Genomic DNA, 21,332 nt, shown 5'->3' with positions numbered 1-21,332 from the left:
TGCACATGCATGATGATGGCTTGTGAATCAGGTATCAGGGTAAGTTGAGGCACTTGAGAAGCTTTTTCCAAGGCACTGAAGGACAACGGAATGAAAGAAGTGGAGGTAAAAAAAGGCCATATGAACTATTTGTACCATATCCCTGAGCCAGAACCATCACCATAATCACCGTCATTGTCTCAGTCTGCTCAGGCTGCCTTACTTGGTTCCCGGCAGGTCTCTTTTCCTGGTTTGCAGACGGCTGCCTTCTCATTGTATCCTCACATGGCATACAGCAAGATCGTGTCCCTTGTGTTTCTTCTTACAAGGGCACGAATCCTACATATGAGGGCTCTGCCTTCATGGCCTAATTGCCTCCCAGAGGCTCCACCTCCAAATACCAGCATATTGGGGATTACTGCTTCAACAAATGGATTTTGAGGGAGACACAAACATTCGTTCCATAGCAATCATCATCTTCTTAGCCCTGCGACATGGGGCTCATGTTTATTATTTGTGCTGTGCTACACATTGTACCAAGTACTTTGTACACAGATTTTTCTTAATTCTCTCAGTCTTATTGTATAGGTACTATTATTATCTCCATTTTCTAGATGGGGAAGGGAAGTTGGAAGCTGTTGGAAACACCTTGCCCACAGTTGGCCAGCTTGTGAGTGGCAGAGCTGAGTTGCACGTGGGCTGTCCACTGGAGAGTCATGTCTCTGTGTCACAAAGCCTTGTCCCTTCATTTTTAGAGGAGGAAACAGACCCAAGAAGGGGAGTCACTGGTTTGAGGAAGGGGAGTCACTGGTTTGAGACTGCATGGTTTGCTCAAGCTTATGGGGCATGCCCTGTCCCCATAGTTAGTGTATAGGATGGGCAGGGGCTGTTTTTCTTCCACTTTCCCAGTTGCTGACACGTTGGTCCAGCCACTGTCTCTTGTATCAGTTAGGCTGGATTCCTAACTGACACCCTAGCCTCTCCATCTCCCCCCAGGCTGCTGCTAACTCAGGATCCCAGATGGGGCTTTACCATTGCAGGTGTCATTTCTGAGGTGTGTTTTTGAGATGGAAGGTTTGATTGTATAATTCTCATAATACCTCTCTTTTCTCTTCTTGTGAGCAGGCCCCCAAGACAGACAAGCACACAGAGGACCAGAGTCCTTCCATACCCTTGCCCCAGCCAGCTGCTGAGAAGAACTCGTACCTCTACTCCACGGAAATCACACTGTGGACGGTGGTGGCTGCCATTCAGGCCTTGGAGAAGAAGGTGGATTCCTGCCTGGCCCGCTTGCTGACTCTGGAAGGGCGCACGGGGACAGCCGAGAAGAAGCTGGCCGATTGTGAGAAGACAGCTGTGGAGTTCGGGAACCAGCTGGAGGGCAAGTGGGCCGTGCTGGGGACCCTGCTGCAGGAGTACGGGCTGCTGCAGAGGCGGCTGGAGAATGTGGAGAACCTGCTGCGCAACAGGAACTTCTGGATCTTGCGGCTGCCCCCAGGCAGCAAGGGGGAGTCCCCCAAGGTAGCGGCGGGACACCCTGTGGTGGGGAGAGCTTGAGGGGCCGAGCCTGTGAGCGTGTGGGTGAGTGAGTGCAACACTTGTGCTTCCAGGTGCCTGTGACCTTCGATGATGTGGCCGTGTATTTCTCTGAGCTGGAGTGGGGCAAGCTGGAGGACTGGCAGAAGGAGCTCTACAAGCACGTGATGAGGGGCAACTACGAGACCCTGGTCTCCCTGGGTAAGGCCACGGAGGGAGGATCTGGGCCTCTGTCCACAGGTTGTCTGTGGACAGTCTGTTTCTTTGCTTTGGCTTTTGGTACTTTGGGCACCTCTGCATCTTTGTGGGCATCTCGGGTCCAGCTCTTCCCCATTTCTTGTTCTGTGCACAGATTATGCCATCTCCAAACCGGACATCCTCACCCGGATAGAGAGGGGAGAGGAACCTTGTCTTGACGGGTGGGGCCAGGAGAAGCAGAATGAAGTAGAGGTGGGGCATCCAAGGATGTTGGGCACTGGTAAGTAAAAGAGCAAGATGTGGTGGCGTGGGGGGAGTGCCAGGGGCTAGCTGCACCATCACCCACCCTCTTGGGCTTCCCAGACAATCAGGGAGGCCAGAAAGGGAGCATAGGCCATTAACCCAAAGTGGGACCACTCGGTACAAGGCCACCCTGGACAGGAGTGGGTGGCAGACTTAGAGCCATAGCGTTTCTGTATCTGTCCAATGTGGGCCATCATACTCACCTTACGTGGCTGTGATGACCGAGTGACAAATATTAAGCATGTACATGCTGATCACTTTGTAATAGTGGGGACTGGCCGGGCACGGTGGCTCACGCCTGTAATCCCAGCACTTTGGGAGGCTGAGGCGGGTGGATCATGAAGTCAGGAGATTGAGACCATCCTGGTTAACATGGTGAAACCCTGTCTCTACTAAAAATACAAAAAATTAGCCGGGCATGGTGGCGGGTGCCTGTAGTCCCAGCTACTCGGGAGGCTGAGGCAGGAGAATGGCGTAAACCCAGGAGGCGGAGCTTGCAGTGAGCCGAGATTGCGCCACTGTACTCCAGCCTGGGCGACAGAGCGAGATTTTGTCTCAAAATATATGTGTGTGTGTATGTGTATGTGTGTGTATATATATATATATAGTGGGGACTTAGTAATACCTCCACCAGCAGCACTGCTGCCTCCTGGCGTCTTCAGGCGTGTGCATGTCCCTGCTATTGCTTGTGCCCCTGTCGCAGTCCCACAGCCCCAGCCTGTGGCAGGAAGGCCTGTCATGTGCTAGCTTCCATTTGTGTACATGGCCCTCGGTAGGAGGGCCAGGCATGCCCTGTCCTTGTAGCTGGTATATAGGACAGTGGTTCCAAAGGGGACTGCACATCACAGTCCTCTGGGGGGCTTTTTTTTAAATTAAATTTTAATAAAGTAGAATAGCACAGTGAATCTCCAAATGATCGTCACCCAGGCTCAACCCTCCGCTGGGTTTGCCACACTCGCTTCATCTGTTTTTTCCCTTTTCCTGAACGTAACCACAATACCATGGTCACACCCACAGAATATCAGAATATCATCTAATACCATCTAATACCTAGCCTTTGTTTTGTTTTCCCCAGTTGTCTCAAAAATGTTTTCTATACGTCTTAGGATCCTAATTGTAATACACCCAAGTCCACATTTTACATTTGGTTTGTGTCTCTGAAGTCTATAAGAACAAACTTATGAACCCCCCCCAGTCTTTTTCAACAGCTTTATTGAGATATAATTCATATACAATATAATTTACCTATTAAAGTGTGCAACTGAGCACTTCTTAAAAAAATTTCAACTTTTACTTTGGATATAGGTGTACATGTGCGGGTTTGTTACATGGGTATATTGTGCCCAGGTAGTGAGCATAGTACCCAAGTTTTTCAATCCATGCTCCCCTCTTTCCCTTCCCCCTCTAGTAGTCCACAGTGTGTGTTTTTCCCAGGTTTATGTCAATGTATGCTCATTGTTTAGGTCCCAGTTATAAGTGAGAACATGCAATATTTGGTTTTCTGTTCTTCCATTAGTTCACTTAGGATTATGGCCTTCAGCTTCATGTTGCTGCGAAGCACATGATTTCATTCTTTTTTATGGCTATGTGGTATTCCATGGTGTATATATACCACATTTTCTTTATTCAACCCACCACTGATGGACACCCAGGTTGATTCCATGTCTTTGCTACTGTGAATAACATTGTGATGAACATATGTATGCATGTATATTTTTGGTATAATGATCTATTTTCCTTTGGGTATATACCCAGTAACAGGATTGCTGGGTCAGATGGTTGCTCTGTTTTAAGTCCCTTGAGAAATCTTCAAACTGCTTTCCACAGTGGCTGGACTAACTTACATTCCCATCAACCGTGTATAGGCATTCCCTTTTCTCTGCAGCCTCGCCAGCATCTGATGGGTTTTGAGTTTTTAATAATGGTCATTTTGACTGGTGTGAGATGGTACTCATTATGGTTTTGATTTGCATTTCTCTGATGATTAGTGATGGTAAGCATTTTTTCATGTTTGTTGGCCGCTTGCATGTCTTTTTTTAAGAAATGTCTGGGCCGGGCGCGGTGGCTCAAGCCTGTAATCCCAGCATTTTGGGAGGCCGAGGCGGGCGGATCACAAGGTCAGGAGATCGACAAGTGAAACCCCGTCTCTACTAAAAAATACAAAAAATTAGCCGGGCGCGGTGGCGGGCGCCTGTAGTCCTAGCTACTCAGGAGGCTGAGGCAGGAGAATGGCGTGAACCCAGGAGGCGGAGCTTGCAGTGAGCCGAGATCGCGCCACTGCACTCCAGCCTGGGCAACAGCGTGAGACTCCGTCTCAAAAAAAAAAAAAAAAAAAAAGAAATGTCTGTTCATGTCCTTTGCTTATTTTTTGCTTGTTGGTTTAAGTTCCTTATAGATGCTGGATGTTAGACCTTTGTCAGACGCATAGTTTGCAGATATTTTTCTCCCATTCTGTAGGTTTCAGTTTACTCTGTTGGTAATTTCTTTTGCTATGTAGAAGCTCTTTAGTTTAATTAGGTCCCACTTGTCAATTTTTGTTTTTGTCGCAGTTGCTTTTGAGGACTTAGCCAAAAATTCTTTGCCAAGGGCAATATCGAGGAGGGTATTTCCTAGGTTTTATTCTAGAATTTTTATAATTTGAGGTCTTACATTTAAATCTTTAATCGATCTTGAGTTACTTTTTGTATATGGTGAAAGGTAGGGGTCTAGCTTCATTCTTCTGCACATGTCTAGCTAGTTACTACCCCAGCAACATTTATTGAATAGGGAGTCTTTTCACCATTGCTTTTTTTTTTTTGGTCAGCCTTGTCCAAGATCAGATTATTGTAAGTGTGTGACTTTATTTCTGAGTTTCCTATTCTGTTCCATTGGTCTACGTGTCTGTTTTTGTACCAGTACCATGCTGTTTTGGTTACTACAGCCTTCTAGTATAGTTTGAAGTTGGGTAGTGTGACACCTTTGACTTTGTTCTTTTTGTTTAGGATTGCTTTGGCTATTCTGGCTCTTTTTTGGTTTCATAAGAATTTTAGAATTGTTTTTTCTTATTCTGTAAAGAATGATAGGAGTAGTTTGAAAAGAATAGCATTGAGTCTGTAAATTGCTTTGGGCAGTATGGCCATTTTAACAATATTGATTCTTTCCATCCATGAGCATAGGATGTTTTTAAATGTATCTGTGTCATCTCTGATTTCTTTCAACAGTATTTCATAGTTCTCCTTGTGGAGTCTTTCACCTCTGTGGTTAGCTGTATTCCTGGGTATTTCTTTCTTTTTTTTGGTAGCTATTGTAAATGGAACTGTATTCTTGATTATACACTTTCAGGCTGATGTTATTCTTGTGTAGGAATGCTACTGATTTTTGCACACTAATTTTGTATCCTGAAACCTTACTAAAATTGTTGATCAGTTCCAGTAGCCTTTTGGCAGAGTTTTTAAGGTTTTCTAGGTACAGAATCATTGTCAGCAAAGAGAGATAGTTTAACTTCTTTTCCTATTTGGATGCCATTTGTTTCTCTTGCCTTATTGCTCTGGCTAGGACATCCTATAGTTGAGTGTTTTTTAGTATATTCACAAAGTTGTGCAGCCATCACCACAATCCAATTTTAGACCTTTCTTGTTCCATCAAAAAGAAACCCCATACCCATTAGTAGTCACTGCCTGTTCCTCTGCCCACCTGTTCCCCTGCCCCAGGCAGCCTCTGATCTGCTTTCTGTGTCTATGCATTTATCCATCTGGAAACTCCATATAATGGAATCATACGGCCGGGTGCAGTGGCGCACGCCTGTAATCCCAGCACTTTGGGAGCCTGAGGTGGGCGGATCATGAGGTCAGAAAATCAAGACCATTCTGGTCAACATGGTGAAACCCCGTTTCTACTAAAAATACAAAAAATTAGCTGGGTGTGGTGGTGTGCAACTGTAATCCTAGCTACTCAGGAGGCTGAGGCAGGAGAATTGCTTGAACCTGGGAGGCGGAGGTTGCAGTGAGCCAAGATTGCACCACTGCACTCCAGCCTGGGCAACAGAGTGAGACTCTGTCTCAAAAAAAAAAAAAAAAAAAATGGAATCATATATTATGTGGCATTTGTGCCTGCCTTCTTTCATTGAGCATAATGTTTTGAAGGTTCATCCACATTGATTGTAGTATGTATGAGTACTTCATTCCTTTTTGTGGCTGAGTGACACTCCATTGTAAAGATATGCCACATATTGTTTATTCCTTTATCAGTTGATAAATTCCCCCCGTGCCCCCCCATTTATTTATTTATTTATTTATTTATTTATTTATTTATTTATTTATTTTGAGACAGGATCTCACTCTGTTGCCGAGGCTGGAGTACAGTGTCATAATCTCAGCTCACTGCAGCTTTGACCTCCTGGGCTCAAGTGATTCTCCCATCTCAGCTTCCCGAGTAGCTGGGACTACAGGCACATGCCACCATGCCTCGGCCTTTCAAAGTGCTGGGATCATAGGCGTGAGCCATGGCGCCTGGCCTGGTTCTTTGATTTTATGTTGTTTATCACTTTCCTTTTACGTGGAAATCTTAAATTCTCAACTAAATTTGCGTAATTTCTTCAATGATCTTATATCCAATCCTAGCACTTCGTTATCCTATAATGTATCTTACAATTTCAAAACAGTGAAGCAATACTACTACTAACAGTTAGACTTCCATTGAAATACAAGATTTTTTTGCAGCTCTTTTTGTCCTCTGTATACATTCTGTGCAGGACTTATGGGCAAAATAATGCCTTTAAAGTCACTTGAAATGTTTTCTGTATGTACTTATGCCACCAACTTAGTATACAGTTGCATTCATTTGTTTTAGATTTTTTTATAGATTATTCTTTTTGGTTTTTGATGTAACTTAATTTTTTGAATATGTAAGATATTTTATGTTTGCAAAGTCAAAATGATTTAACATGGTACATTCGAGGAAATCTCGTTTCCCTCCTTGTGCCCTCTCCCTATAGATAATCATTTTTATTCATTTCTTATTTATACTACCATGTTTCTCTTGGAAATATCAGTAACACGGATATATTTGTATTCCCACCCCTGTCTTACGCAGTAGGTTGTGGAGACCACCTCATACAATGATGTACAGGTCTTCCTCAGTTCTGTGGATTCGGAATGTTCTGTGGTGTGATAGTTTATTTAACAGTCTATACCTTGGACATTTAGAGTATTTCCAGCATTTTGCTGATATAAATAATGCTGTAGGGAGTACTTTGTGCATAAATCAGTTCATGTTTTTGCCAAGGTATCTTTTTTTAAAATTTATTTTTTGTGAGAAGGAGTCTCACTCACTGTGTTGCCCAGGCTGGAGTGCAGTGGCACGATCTCGTCTCACTGTAATCCCTGACTCCTGTGTTCAAATGATTCTCGAGCCTCAGCCTCTGGACTGACTGGGACCACAGGTGTGCGCCACCACACCTGGCTAATTTTTGTATTAGCAGAGACTGGGTTTCATCATGTTGGCCAGGCTGGTCTCTTAACTCCTGACCTCAAGTGATCCACCTTCCTCAGCCTCCCAAAGTGTTGAGATTACATACGAGCCACTGTGCCTGGCCCCAATGTATCTTTGAGATGTAATCCTGGAGGTTGGATTGCTGGGTCAAAAGGTAAATAAATATGTTATTTGGGGAGAATTTATCTCCAAATTCCCCTGGACAGAGGAATCATTTGAATTCCCATCTGTGTTGTGAAAAAGGTTCTCTTGCCAACAGAGGATGTGGACAAACTTGTAGGATTCTTTTCAGTGTAATGGTAAGAAGTATGTCAGTGTAGTTTTAATGGCGCCTCTCTTACTGAGTGTTGATGAGTTTTTTTTTTTTTCCTTTAGAATTCTATTTTAATTTCTAATTTTTATGGTACATAGTAGGTGTGCATATTTATGGGGTACATGAGATATTTTGATGCAGGCATACAATGTGTAATAATGACATCAGGGTAAATGGGATATTCATTACCTCAAGCATTTCTTATTTCTTTATGTTATAAACATTCCAATTATACTCTTTTAGTTATTATAAAATGTACAATTAAATTATTGTTGACTATAGTCACCCTGTTATGCTATCACATTCTATATCTTATTCATTCTATTTAACTGTATTTGTTACCCGTTAACCATCTCTACTTCCCCCCTCACACCTTCCCCCAACCCTTCCCAGCCTTAGGTAACCATCGTTCAACTTCTCTGTCTCCATGAATTCAACTGTTTTACTTTTTGGCTCCCAAAATGAATGAGAACATACAAAGTTTGTCTTTCTGTGCCTTGCTTATTTCACGTAACATAATGTCCTCCAGTTCCACCCATGTTGTTGCAAATGACAGGATCTCCTTTTTTATAGCTGTATATATGTACCACATTTTCTCTGTCCCTTTGCCTGGTGATGGACACTTAGGTTGCTTCCAAATCTTGACGATTGTGAATAATAAACATGGGAGTGCAGATAGATACACTGATTTCCTTTCTTTTGGGTATATACTTAGCAGTGGGGTTGCTGGGTCATGTGGTAGTTCTGCTTTTAGTTCTTTTGAGGCACCTGTGTACTGTCCTCCATAGTGGTTGCACGAATTTACATTCCCACCAGCAGTGTTCGCGGGTTCCCTTTTCTTCACATCCTTGCCGGCGTGTGTTATTGCCTGTCTTAACTGGGATGAGATGATAAGTCATTGTCGTTTTGATTTGCATTTCTCTGATGATTGATTGTGTTGAGCACCTTTTCATATACCTGTTTGCCATTTGTACATTTTTTTTTTTTTGAGACGGATTCTCACTCTGTCACCCAGGTTGGAGTACGGTGGCGCATCTTGGCTCACTGCAAACTCCGTCTCCCGGGTTCACGCCATTCTCCTGCCTCAGCCTCCCGAGTAGCTGGGACCACAGGCGCCCGCCACCACGCCTGGCTAATTTTTTATATTTTTAGTAGAGATGGGGTTTCACCATGTTAGCCAGGATGGTCTCCATCTCCTGACCTCATGATCCGCCTGCCTTGGCCTCCCAAAGTCCTGGGATTACAGGCATGAGCCCCCGTGCCCAGCCACATTTTTTTTTTCTTTTTTTTTTTTTGAGACAGGGTCTCACTCTGTTGCCCAGGTATGACAGGAGTGCAGTGGCACAATCAGAGCTCACTGCAACCCAGTCTCCTGGGTTCAAGCCATTCTCCCACCTCATCCTCCCAAGTAGCTGGGACTAGAGGCATGTGTCACCACGCCCAGCTAATTTTTGTATTTCTTGTAGAGATGGAGTTGTGCTGTGTTGCCCAGGCTGGTCTTGAACTCCTGGACTCGAGCAATCTTCCTGCCACAGCCTCCCAAAGCACTGAGATTACAGGCATGAGCCACCATGCCCAACCTGTATGCCGTCTTTTGAGGAATGTCTATTCAGATCTTTTGCCCATTTTTAATCATATTGTTTTTTAATTGGGTAATTGGATTTTTTCCTATAGATTTGTTTGAGCCCTTTAGATATTCTGGTTATAAATCCCTTGTCAGATGGATAATTTGCGAATATTTTTTCCCATTCTGTGGGGTGTCTTTTCACTTTGTTGATTGATTCCTTTGCTGTGCAGAAGGTTTTTAACTTGATGTGATCCCATTTGTTCATCTTTTGCTTTGGTTGTCTGTGCTTTAGGGTATTACTCAAATCTTTGCCCAGACCAATATCCTGGAGAGTTTCCCCAATGTTTTCTTGAAGTAGTTTGATAGTTTGAGGTCTTATATTTAAGTTTTTAATCTATTTTGATTTGATTTTTTTATATGATGAGAGATAGGAGTTTAGTTTTATTTTTCTGCATATGGATATTCAGTTTTCCTGGCACAATTTATGGAAATGACTGTCCTTATTCCAATATATGTTCTTTTTTTTTCTTTTTTTGTGACAGAGTCTCACTCTGTCACCCAGACTGGAGTGCGGTGGCACAATCTTGGCTCATTGCAACCTCCGCCTCGCGGGTTCAGTTCTCCTGTCTCAGCCTCCTGAGTAGCTGGGACTACAGGCGCCTGCCACCACTCCCGGCTAATTTTTGTATTTTTAGTAGAGATAGGGTTTCGCCATATTGGTCAGGCTGGTTTTGAACTCCTGACCTCAGGTGATCCGCCAGCCTCAGCCTCCCAAAGTGTTGGGATTATAGGCATGAGCCACCACGCCTGGCCTAATGTATGTTCTTGATACCTTTATCAAAAATGAGTTTGCTGTAGATGTGTGGGTTTATTTCTGGGTTCCCTATTCTGTTCTTTTGGTCTGTTTGTCTGTTTTTATGCCATTACCATGCTGTTTTGGTTACTCTAGATCTGTAGTTTAATTTGAAGTCAGGTAATAGATTCCTCTGGTAAAAATGAGTTTGCTGTAGATGTATGGGTTTATTTTTGGGTTCCCTATTCTGTTCTTTTGGTCTATTTGTCTGTTTTTATGCCATTACCATGCTGTTTTGGTTACTATAGATCTGTAGTTTAATTTGAAGTCAGGTAATAGGTTCCTCTAGTTTTGTTCTTTTTGCTTAGGATGGCTTTGGCTATTTCAGGTTTTTCATGGTTCTGTATATACTTTAGGATTATTTTTTCTATTTCTGTGAAGAATGTCCTTGATATTTTGATAGGAATTGCATTGAGTCTGTAGATTGCTTTGTGTAGTGTGGGCATTATAACTAATTCTGAACATGGAATATCTTTCCATTGTTTGGTGTCCTCTTCAATTTCTTGCATTAATGTTTCATAATTTTCGTTCTAGATATCTTTTACTTCTTTTGTTAAGTTTTTTCCTAGGTTTTTAATTTTATGTATAGCTATTGTAAACGGGATTATTTTCTTGATTTCTTTTTCAGATTGTTCACTGTTGGCATATAAAAAGGCTACTGATTTTGTATGTTGATTCCGTAGGCTGCAACTTTGCTGAATTTATCAGTTCTAATAGGTGTTTTTTGGTGGAGTCTTTAGGTTTTTCTAAATATAAGATCATATAATCTGCAAACAAGGATAATTTAACTTCTTCCTTTCTAATGTGGATGCTCTTTATTTCTTTCTCTTGTCTGCTGTAGCTAGGACTTCCAGGATTATGTTGAACAACAGTGGTGAAAGTGCATCCTTATCTTGTTCATCCTTACCTTGTTCCCGATCTTAGAGGAAAGGCTTTCAATTTTTCCCCTGTTCAGTATCAGGGGAAACTGGCTGTGCATCTGTTGTATATGGCTTTTATGGTGTTGAAGTATATTCCTTCTGTACCCATTTTTTGGATTTTTTAAAATCATGAAAGTATGTTGAATTTTATCAAATGCTTTTATAGCAACAATTGAAATCCTGTGGTTTTTGTCCTTCGTTCTGTTGATAAGATGTATCACATTCATTGATTTGCAGAGGTTGAATGATTCTTCCATCCCTGCCTGGGATAAATCCCACTTGGTCATGATGAAAGATCTTTTTAATGTGTCATTGAATTTGGTGTGCTAGTATTTTGTTGAGGATTTTTGCATCAGTGTTCATCAGGATATTGGCCTGTAGCTTTCTTTTTTAGATGTGTCTTTGTTTGGTTTTGGTATCAGGGTAATACTGGCCTCATAGAATGAGTTTGGAGGTATTCCCTCCTCCTTTATTTTTCAGAATAGTTTGAAGAGCATTGGTGTGAATTCCTCTTTAAATGTTTGGTAAAATTCAGCAGTGAAACCGTTATGTCCCTGGCTTTTCTTTGCTGCGAGACTTTTTATTGCAACTTTGATCTCATTACTTGTTATTGGTCTGTTGAGGTTTTGGATTTCTTCATGGTTGAATCTTGGTAGATTGTATGTGTCTAGAAATTTATCCATTTCTTCTAGGTTTTTCAATTTATTGGCATATAGTTGTTCATAATAGTCTCATGATCCTTTGATTTTCTGCAGTATTAGTTGTAATATCTCTTTTTTATCTCTGATTTATTTGGATCCTCTTTATCTTAGTCTGGCTAAAGATTTGTCGATTTTATCTTTTCAGAAAACCAACTTTTCATTTCATTGATCTTTTGTATTGTTTTTTGTTTCAATTTTATTTATTTATGTTCTGATCTTTATTGTTTTTACACTAATTTGGAGTTTGGTTTGCTCTTACTTTTCTGGTTTTCTAGCATGCATGATTATGTTGTTTGCAGTTTTTCTACTTTTTTGATAGAGGCACTTATTGCTGTAAACTTATATCTTAGTATTGCTTTGCTGTATCTCACAAGTACCATAGGTTAATTTGATATGTCGTGTTTCTATTTTCATTTCTTTCAAAAAATTTCTTTCTTTCTTCTTCTTCTTTTTTTTTTTTGTTTTCAGACAGGGTCTTGCTCTGTTGCCCAGGCTGAGTGCAGTGGTGTGATCACAGCTTACTGCAGCCTGGTCCTCCTAGGCTCAAGCAGTCCTCCTACCTTAGCCTCCCAAATAACTGGGACTAAAGATGTGTGCCACCATACCTGGCTAATTTTTGATTTTTTGTAGAGATGGGTTCTTGCTATGTTGCCTAGGGTAGTCTCAAACTCCTGGATGCAAATGGTTTCCCCACTTTGCCCTCCCAAAGTGCTGGGATTACAGCTGGCCTCAAAAAATTTCTTAATATCCTCCTTAATTTCTTTGTTGACCCATTGGCCATTCAGGAACATATTATTTAATTTCCATGTGTTTATATAGTTTCCAAAGTTCTGCTTGTTATTGATTTCTAGCTTTATTCCATTGTAGTCAGAGAAGATACCTGGTATGATTTCAATTTTTTGAATTTTTAAGAACTTGTTTTGTGGCCTAACATATGGTCTATCCATGAGAATGATCCATGTGCTGAGAAGAAAAAAGTGTATTCTGCAGCCGTTGGATGAAATGTTCTGTGAATATCTTTAGTCTATAGTGCAGATTAAGTCCAGTGTTTCTCTGTTGGTTTTCTTTCTGAATGCTCTGTCCAGTGCTGAAAGTGCGGTGTCAGAGATGCCAGTTATTACTGTATTGGGGTCTGTTTCTCTCTTTAGCTCTAACAGTATTTGCTTTATACATCTAGGCGCTCCAGAGTTGGGTGCATGTATATTTATTATGCTATTAATATATCCTCTTGCCGAATTTACCCCTTTAGCATTATATAATGAACTTTGTCTCTTTTTATAGTTTTGTCTGAAAATCTGTTTGGTCTGCTATAAGTCTAGTTACTCCTACTCTTTTTTGGTTTCCATTTGCATACAGTAGTTTTTCTATCCCATAGTGCCCATGTGTCTTTAGGCATTTCTTTGGGCAACAAGAGCGAGACTTTGTCTCAAAAAAAAAAATTGGTTCATATTTAGACTTTCTACTCAAGATATGAGTAGCTTACACAGTACATTTACAGTATTATCATACTCTGTGTTTGTGTACTTGCTATTACCAGTGAGTTTTGTACCTTCAGATTTTTTTTTTTATTCCTTATTAATGTCCTTTACTTTTTGATTGAAGTACTCCCTTTAGCATTTCTTGTAGGACAGGACTGGTGTTGATGAAATCTCTTAGTTTTTGTTTGTCTGAGAAAATCTTTATTTTTCCTTTATGTTTGAAGGATATTTTTGCTGGATATATTATTCTAGGATAAAAGCTTTTTGCCTTCAGCACTTTTATTTTTAGTTTTTTGGAGACAGTCTCTCTGGTGCCCAGACTGGAGTGAAGTGGCACAATCTTGGCTCACTGAACCTCTGCCTCCCAGGTTCAAGTGATTCTCGTGCCTCAGCCTTCCAAGTAGCTGTGATTACTGGCATGTGCCACCACATCTGCCTAATTTTTTGTATTTTTAGTAGAGACGGGGTTTCACCGTATTGGCCAAGCTGGTCTCAAACTCCTGAGCTCTGGCAGTCCGCCCACCTCAGCCTTCCGAAGTGCTAGGATTACAGGCATGTGCCACTACGCCTGGCCTTTCAGGACTTTAAATATGTTGTGCCACTCTCTTGAAAACTTGTCAGGTTTCCACTGCAAAGTCTGCTGCCAGACGTATTGGAGCTCTATTGTATGTCATTTGTGTCTTGTCTTTTGCTGCTTTTAGGATCCTTTTTTAATATCCTTGACCTCTGGGAGTCTGATTACTAAATGCCTTGAGGTAGTCTTACCTTGGTTAACTCTGCTTGGTGTTTGCTAACCTTCTTGTACTTGAATATTGATATATCTTTAGGTTTGGAAAATTCTCTGTTATCATGTTTGAGTAAACTTTTTGTTTTTTGTTTTTTTGGTTACAGAGTTTTGCTCTGTTGCCCAGGCTGGAGTATAGTGGCGTGATCTTGGCTCACTGCAAACTCCGCTTCGCGGGCTCAAGTGATTCTCCCGCCTCAGTCTCCCTAGTAACTGGGATTACAGGTGCTTGCCACCGCACCCGGCTAATTTTTGTACTTTCAGTAGAGATGAGGTTTCGCCATGTTGGCCAGGCCAGTCTCAAACTCCTGGCCTCAAGTTGATCCATCTGCCTCAGCCTCCCAAAGTGCTGGGATTATAGGCATGAGCCACCATGCCTGTCGTGGCTAGGGCTGTTCTAAATGCTCCCTCTGTGGGTGGGTGCCAGCTAGGTTCTGCCTGGTGTTGCTTTCTGCTGTGACAGGGCAGCACTGAGTTCCGATGCAAAGTCCTACAATCACTGCACTCTCCTTCCCCCAAGCACACACATTCTCTCTCGCGAGCTGCATGGCTGCTGCGGGGGTGTGGAGGAGGGTCGGTATCAGCAATTCAAGACTATCTTTCCCGCCCTCTTCAGTGCTGCTTTCCTCCATATGACGGTACAGCTAGGTACCGTGACTGCTCATCTGGATTTTGGTTTTTTTGAAGGTGCTTTCTTGTGTGAATAGTAGTGAATTTGGTGTTTCTGTGGGGAGATAATCGCTGGAGGGTTGTTTTCGACCATCTTGTTCCCCCGCCTCCCTTTTTTTTTTTTTTTTTTTTGAGGCAAGATGTTACTCTGTCATCCAGTCTGGAGTGCAGTCATATAATCATGGCTCACTGCAGCCTTGAACTCCTAGGCTCAAGTGTCTTCCCACCTCAGCCTCCTGAGTAGCTAGGACTACAGGCATGTGCCACTATGCCTGGCAGGTTTTAAAATTTTTGTAGAGACAGGGTCTTACTGTGTTGCCCAGGCTGGTCTCAAACTCCTGACCTCAAACAATCCTCCTGCCTTGGCCTCCCAAAGTGGCAAGATTACAGGCATGAACCACTGCACCTGGCCCTATTTTTTATATGTTTAAGGGCCATTTAAATTTCTTATTCTGTGAATTATTTATGTTTCTTGCTCTAGGAATCTTTTAAAAAATGCATATTTCCTAGGCCTACCCCAAACCTACTGATGAGACTCCCAGGGGTGCTCCCCAGGGGATGCTGCTATACTAGCCTAGTACAGGATTTGGGTTTGGGAGCCCCCATTGTAGTGTTCTGAGCCAGGAGTCCCTAAAGAGTGAGATATGTGTGTGTGTGTGTGACTGAGTCTCACTCTGTTGCCTAGGCTGGAGTGTAGTGGCACAATCTCAGCTCACTGCAACCTCCACCTCACAGGTTCAAGCGATTCTACTGTCTCAGTCTCCTGAGCAGTTGGGATTACAGGCATGCACCACCATGCCCAGTTAATTTTTGTATTTTTAGTAGAGATGGGGTTTCATCATGTTGACCAGGCTAGTTGAACTCCTGACCCCAGGTGACCCGCCTGCCTTGGCCTCCCAAAGTGCTGGGATTACAGGCTTTAGCCACTGTCCCCAGCTTCCCCCACCCCTTTTTAAAATCACTCTATATTCAAAATATATCAGCTCTTTTACTTACAGAGAAAATATGAAACTAAACATTTGTTCTCTTAGCCTCCATAATGAAACCTGTATTCAGAATATGTCCACTTTAAAAAGAAGTAAAAGATTTGCAGATTATAAAGCTGAAACCTGGGAACTTTGGCATGTATTGTTTCTGTGAGTCCAGTTTTTTTTTTTTTTTTGTTCCTGGAGTCAGAGTTTCTCTCTTGTTGCCCAGGCTGGAGTGCAATGGCTCGATCTTGGCTCACTGCAACCTCCACCTCCCGGGTTCAAGTGATTCTTCTGCCTCAGCCTCCCAAGTAGCTGGGATTACAGGTGCGTGCCACCATGCCTGGCTAATTTTTTTTGTATTTTTAGTAGAGACGGGGTTTTGCCATGTTGGTCAGGCTGGTCTTGAATTCCTGACCTCAAGTGATCCACCCACCTCAGCCTCCCAAAGTGCTGGGATTACAGGCATGAGCCACCGTGCCCGGCCTGTTTCTGGGAGTCCAGTTCTTTCATCCCTCTGTAGCTGATACCTGCCTACTTGGGGCACTGGTTGCCACCACCACGGTCTACTCTTTTTTTTTTTTTTTTTTTTAAATTCCCATTTTACAGATAAACTGTAAAATTTATTATTTATTTATTTTTTATTCTGAGTGGCATACTCTTGTGTGTCGTCACTTGTAACAGCTGAGCTCATGGCATTTTCTGGGAGACGGTGCTGCTGTCTCTCCTGCTGTTCTTTCTTTCTTTCTTTTTTTTTTTTTTTTTTTGAGACAGAGTCTTGCTTTGTCACCCGGGCTGAAGTGCAGTGGCGCTATCTCAGCTCACTGCAAGCTCCATCTCCCGGGTTCATGCCATTCTCCCTGCCTCAGCCTCTCTAGTAGCTGAGACTACAGGCGCCCACCACAACACTGCCCGGCCAATTTTTTTGTATTTTTAGTAGAGACAGGGTTTGACTGTGTTAGCCAGGATGGTCTCGATCTTCTGACCTCGTGATCCATCAGCCTTGGCCTCTCAAAGTGCTGGGATTGCAGGCGTGAGCCACCGCGCCTGGCCCTGTCCTGCCATTCAAAATGATCTCCAATGAGGTTGCCTTCTTGACCTGTGCTTCCCTTTATTCATCTGGGGGCACTGGAGGCCAAGGGGCTGCGTGGGTCTTCACCTGATGGAACTGATGGAACTGATGGAAGTGGCATTTTTGGAGAGGCCTGCGACTGCCCCAACTAGGAGCACCGCTGGCTTGTAGGCTGCTCGATCCTGGGGGTGCTGCTCCTTTGCCAGTGCTGTCCCCCAAATCCAACTGCAGCAGAATCTGGCTCTTCTTTCCAATATTTAAAAATTATTCTTAACTTTTTTTTTTTTTTTGGCACAGTCTTGCTCTGTCGCTCAGTCTGGAGTGGTGCAGTCATAGCTTACTGCAGACTCAACTTCCTGGGCTCAAGTGATCCTCCCACCTCAGCCCCCTGAGTAGCTGGAACTACAGGCACATGCCACCACACCCAGCTAATTTTTGTATTTTTTTGTAGAGGCAGGGTTTCACCATGTTGCCTATACTGGTCTCAAGCTCCTGAGCTCAAGTAATTCTTCCACCTTGGCCTCCCAGAGTGTTGGGATTACAGGCGTGAGCCACTGTGCCCAGCCTTATTTTCAATTATTAGTGGCTCATGAACAGTCAGGATTCGTTATTTTCACTTAGACCGTTCTGTTTCTCATTCTTTTTTGAGGCTTCATCTTGCTCAGTCACCACCTTGTGATGCTTGGGGCTGTTTAGTAGGATGGATGATGTGTTTCTCTTTGTTGTAGGAAGGATCCAAAGATCAAACTTCAGAGGATGATCCACTGAAATTTTCAGGATCTGCTGAGGAAGCAACCGTCTTTAGGCTTGTCATGAAAATAACATTTTTAGGGGCAGTAAAACCCATTGGTTTATAACTCTCCCATACATAAAGGGGAATTGGTAGCAGTGTTAGCAGGCACAGACTCCACTGGATTATTATTTTTCACCAGTATTTCACCCTTTGATAACCTTCTGGCTGGTTTTACCTCTTCTCTTAGAAGAGAACCTCAGTTGAGGTAGAGTGGACAGGACCCCACTTGGGTTACTTTTTTAAAATTAATTAATTAATTAATTAATTAATTTATTTGAGACTGGGTCTGGCCCCGTAGCCCAGGTTGGAATGCAAGTGGCACAGTCATGGCTCACTGCAGCCTCATACTTGTGGACTCAAGCCATCCTCCTGCCTCAGCCTCCCAACTAGCAGGGACTACAGTCATGTACCACCACACTTTTGGTTGTTCTTTTATCTCTTGACAAGGCATTGTTCTCTGGAGTTTTAAGTTTAGGAAGATCCAACGTGGTAAATTCAAACTCAGGTTTGGAGGTTTTCCTACTTTTCCCATAATTCTGGGTTTGTTGTCTCTTCCCTTCTGATCTGATGCCCATCCAATTTCAAATTCCTCTTAGCATCAAGTGGACAAACGATGTGAGCCATTTGCTGATTTCATCTCTGATTGGTAGCATTCTGTCAGCTCTTACTGTCAGCCTTTTGCTCATCATAGTTTTTTTCTCATCATCTTTTTCTGCTTAAAAAATCAGAGCTTCAGCTGGGCGCAGTAGCTCACTCCTGTAATCCCAGCACTTTGGGAGGCCGAGAGGGTGGATCATGAGGTCAGGAGTTCAAGACCAGCCTGGCCAACATGGTGGAACCCCGTCTCTACTAAAAAAATACAAAAATTAGCCAGGCATGGTGGCGGGCGTCTGTAATCCCTGCTACTCGGGAGGCTGAGGCAGAGAATTGCTTGAACCCGGGAGGCAGAGCTTGCAGTGAGCCGAGATCACGCCACTGCACTCCAGCCTGGGTGACAGAGTGAGACTCCGCCTCAAAAAAGAAAAAAAAAATCAGAGTTTCATTTCTTGTGTGAGAGGACACATGCTCATTTTGAGGCTTTACCGTTTGAAAGTCTTGCTGACAGCTGGGTTGGTTACGATCACTCTGGGAGGTGGGCGCTGATTAAACATGAATGGACTCAGTTCTAAGAAGTAGGTGTAGGGATGGAGTTATTTTGAAAGAAAACTTCTGAGGGGGAAACCTTGATGCTCCTAACGCCATGTCTTCAGTTGTGTTTCTGCCCTGCCTTGGGTCCCTTATGTCATAAGAGCAGCTTGGAGGAGGAGGAGGAGGCCCGAGCGCGGGAGGTGGTGGCCACCCCATTCTGCTGGGACAGGCATGGTGTTTCTCTTTCCTGCCTTAAAATGCCAGAGTCTGTCATGACCTGCCTGGTGATCATTACCATGAATTCCTGTCTGCTGAATTCCTGTGCTGCAGTTTCCTTCTCTGGGACAAGAGGCTTTAGACTGGAATCTAGCTGCCAGGTATTCGGTGGCGTCCACCTCACTGTCATGCCCTGTGCTGCAGCTGAGGCCCCAGGATCCCAGTGACTCTGCCTTTCCCCAGAGGGTCCCTGGTCATCTGGGCAGGAGACCTCTGTGTTGTGCTCAGTGTCACTGATTTGCATTCTCCAGGCCTCCCTCCATATCCAGAGCACCTCACCAGCCCACTCAGCCCTGCCCAGGAGGAGCTGAAAGAAGGGCAGGCCCCCAAGCAGCAGCAGGACTCAGAGGTGAGAGTGGCCTCAGTCGGGCCAGGAGCAGGTGAGTGAGAACAGCGAGGCGGCAGGATGAACAGTGTCCCGAGGCAGCAGGCGGTTACCAAGCGACGGTGCTGAGGAAAAGCACTGGAAGCGTGGGGCTGGGAGAGATGGCTGGGAGACTGGTTGGGCTGGGTTGGACAGGCTTTCTGGGAAAGGGGCCCCTGAGACAGGCCTTGAAAGAAGGTAGGTTTTGGCATTTTCAGCATGAGAAAACAGTGTATAGACGGGTGGGTTCCTCCACGTGTTGGGGGCCTGGGCACAGGGGTCCAGCAGAGTGAGGGGAGGGGTAGATGGGTATGTTGTGCCTCCCCAGGGTTCTTACGAGGGTCCCATCCACAGGGCAGTGTGTGTCCTGTGCCTAGCGCGGCGCCAGCGTGGTGTTTCTCAGTAAACGCCCTTTCTGAAGACCTGCTGGGAACTCTGGCTTTAGCCATGCTTCCAGACCTCTTTGTCTGCTTTTATTTAAAGGCAGTCCCTGCCTGTCCTTTCACAAAAAGATGTATCAGGCCATTTAGCAGAACACTTGGCAAACAGTCCAGAGCTCTGTTCTCTGTCGAGTGTTCCTCTGCGGGGCTGGCTCCTCCACCTGGTTCTGCCGCTGGCCCGACTTTCAGTCTCTGGTTGCTTTCTCTGTGGTGATTTCTGATTTCTTCCCCACTGGATCTTCCTCCATTCCCTGGGTTTCTCTTTCCAGCCAGTGTGTAAGTCTGGGCTGTGCTCATGGAGTTGGAGAGATGGGACCCTCTTAGGCAGGAGGGCAGTGTTCCTGCCCCATTGCAGACCTGGAACGGTGTCCCGGAGCCTCCCAACCCTCTGTTCTTTTGAGGCTCATCAGGGTGACAGATGCTGAGGGACAGGTCATTAGCACTGGCCCGCAGGGGTGTTGGGGATGTGGCCTTCGTAGCTCTTGTCTCACCTCTGAAGCCCTCCGGACAGAAGCCCTAGGCCTCCTCTCCCTGGCAGGGACTTGCGTATGTCCAGGGCTGCTGGGGAGATGGCTATGCACGCTGCAAGCCATGGGTGTCCTGCAGCCGGTGTTGGGAGAGGCCCTTGCCGAGTCTCACACGGCCCCCAGCCAGCACCAGCATTTTATCCTTGATTAAGTCGAAAGGAGAGTCTAGATGGGGAGTCTCCAACTTCCTCCACCAGGGACATCCTGCCAGGCATGGGGCCAGGGGAAGAAGGGCGGAGGCACCTGTGGCCGCAGCAGAGCCCCACAGGAGCGTGGGGGCCTTTTGGGAGTGGGGTGGGGTTGGGTGGTGGGACGTGGTGACGGGCTTCCTCCTGAGGGTTCCGTCCCTCCCTCTCCAGCTGCTATCTCCCTGGGGACTGTGGGGACCCAGATCAGTCTGGGGTCCTTCCTGGTCTTTCCCCATTGTGGTCTGGTCTGGCCTGGCTGGAAAAGCACTGCATGAAAACCCAGGCATCAGATCCCAGGCATGTGGTCTGATGATGATGGAAAAGCTATTCATGTGGTCTTGGCGTGGCTGGGCTCCCAGCCCCCATGTCAACAGTCTGTGTTCCTCTGCCCAGAGACTCTGCTTCCCTGAGAGGGTATGGTGCCAGGACCCTTCCTCCCTCACATTAGGGACCCCTGAGAGCTGGGTGCTGAGACCTGGGGTCTCAGGTCTCCAGCACATTGCTGTGACCACCTGCCACTGCCTTGGTTGTCCTTGTCACTGCTGTCCAGCAGCTCCTTGGCTCCACCCAACCTGGGAGTTGAGTGAGACTCACACAGACCCAGGCAAGAATCTCAGGTCCTAGCACCTCCTGTCACCAGTGAGTGTAGTGGCAGGCAGGTCATGGACGCTCTGTGCGGATTTGTCATGTGGATGAGCAGCTGAGCATGGGTGCAGCACTCACCACCCCTAGTCCGCAGAGGCCTCTTAGGGTGGTCTGGGGGCAGCGAGGGCCCCTGGGGCTCATTGTCTTTCACAGATGGTAAC

At 44.7% G+C, this 21,332-nt stretch overlaps 3 protein-coding genes across 4 annotated transcripts in view; 1 reads left to right on the top strand and 2 right to left on the bottom strand.

The window, feature by feature from the left end:
- ZNF425 (zinc finger protein 425) overlaps positions 1-21,332 on the bottom strand; it is a 370,402-nt gene that overhangs the window by 160,063 nt on the left and 189,007 nt on the right. The gene's annotated exons all lie outside the window — the stretch shown is intronic.
- The window catches only part of PDIA4 (protein disulfide isomerase family A member 4), a 415,254-nt gene that overhangs the window by 260,962 nt on the left and 132,960 nt on the right, over positions 1-21,332 (bottom strand). The window lies entirely within an intron of this gene.
- ZNF783 (zinc finger protein 783) overlaps positions 1-21,332 on the top strand; it is a 28,120-nt gene that overhangs the window by 2,969 nt on the left and 3,819 nt on the right. For both annotated transcript variants that reach the window (XM_050785876.1, XM_050785874.1), the window contains exons 2-5: positions 1,105-1,500; positions 1,590-1,716; positions 1,868-1,993; positions 19,259-19,387. In XM_050785876.1, coding sequence (XP_050641833.1) covers positions 1,105-1,500; positions 1,590-1,716; positions 1,868-1,993; positions 19,259-19,387 — 778 coding nt within the window. The remainder of the gene's footprint in view (positions 1-1,104; positions 1,501-1,589; positions 1,717-1,867; positions 1,994-19,258; positions 19,388-21,332) is intronic.

This window comes from Macaca thibetana, chromosome 3, assembly GCF_024542745.1.
Source record: "Macaca thibetana thibetana isolate TM-01 chromosome 3, ASM2454274v1, whole genome shotgun sequence".
Lineage (NCBI taxonomy): Eukaryota > Metazoa > Chordata > Mammalia > Primates > Cercopithecidae > Macaca > Macaca thibetana.
The sequence above is the reverse complement of the archived record's forward strand: the minus strand, read 5'-3'. Positions and strand labels throughout refer to the sequence as shown.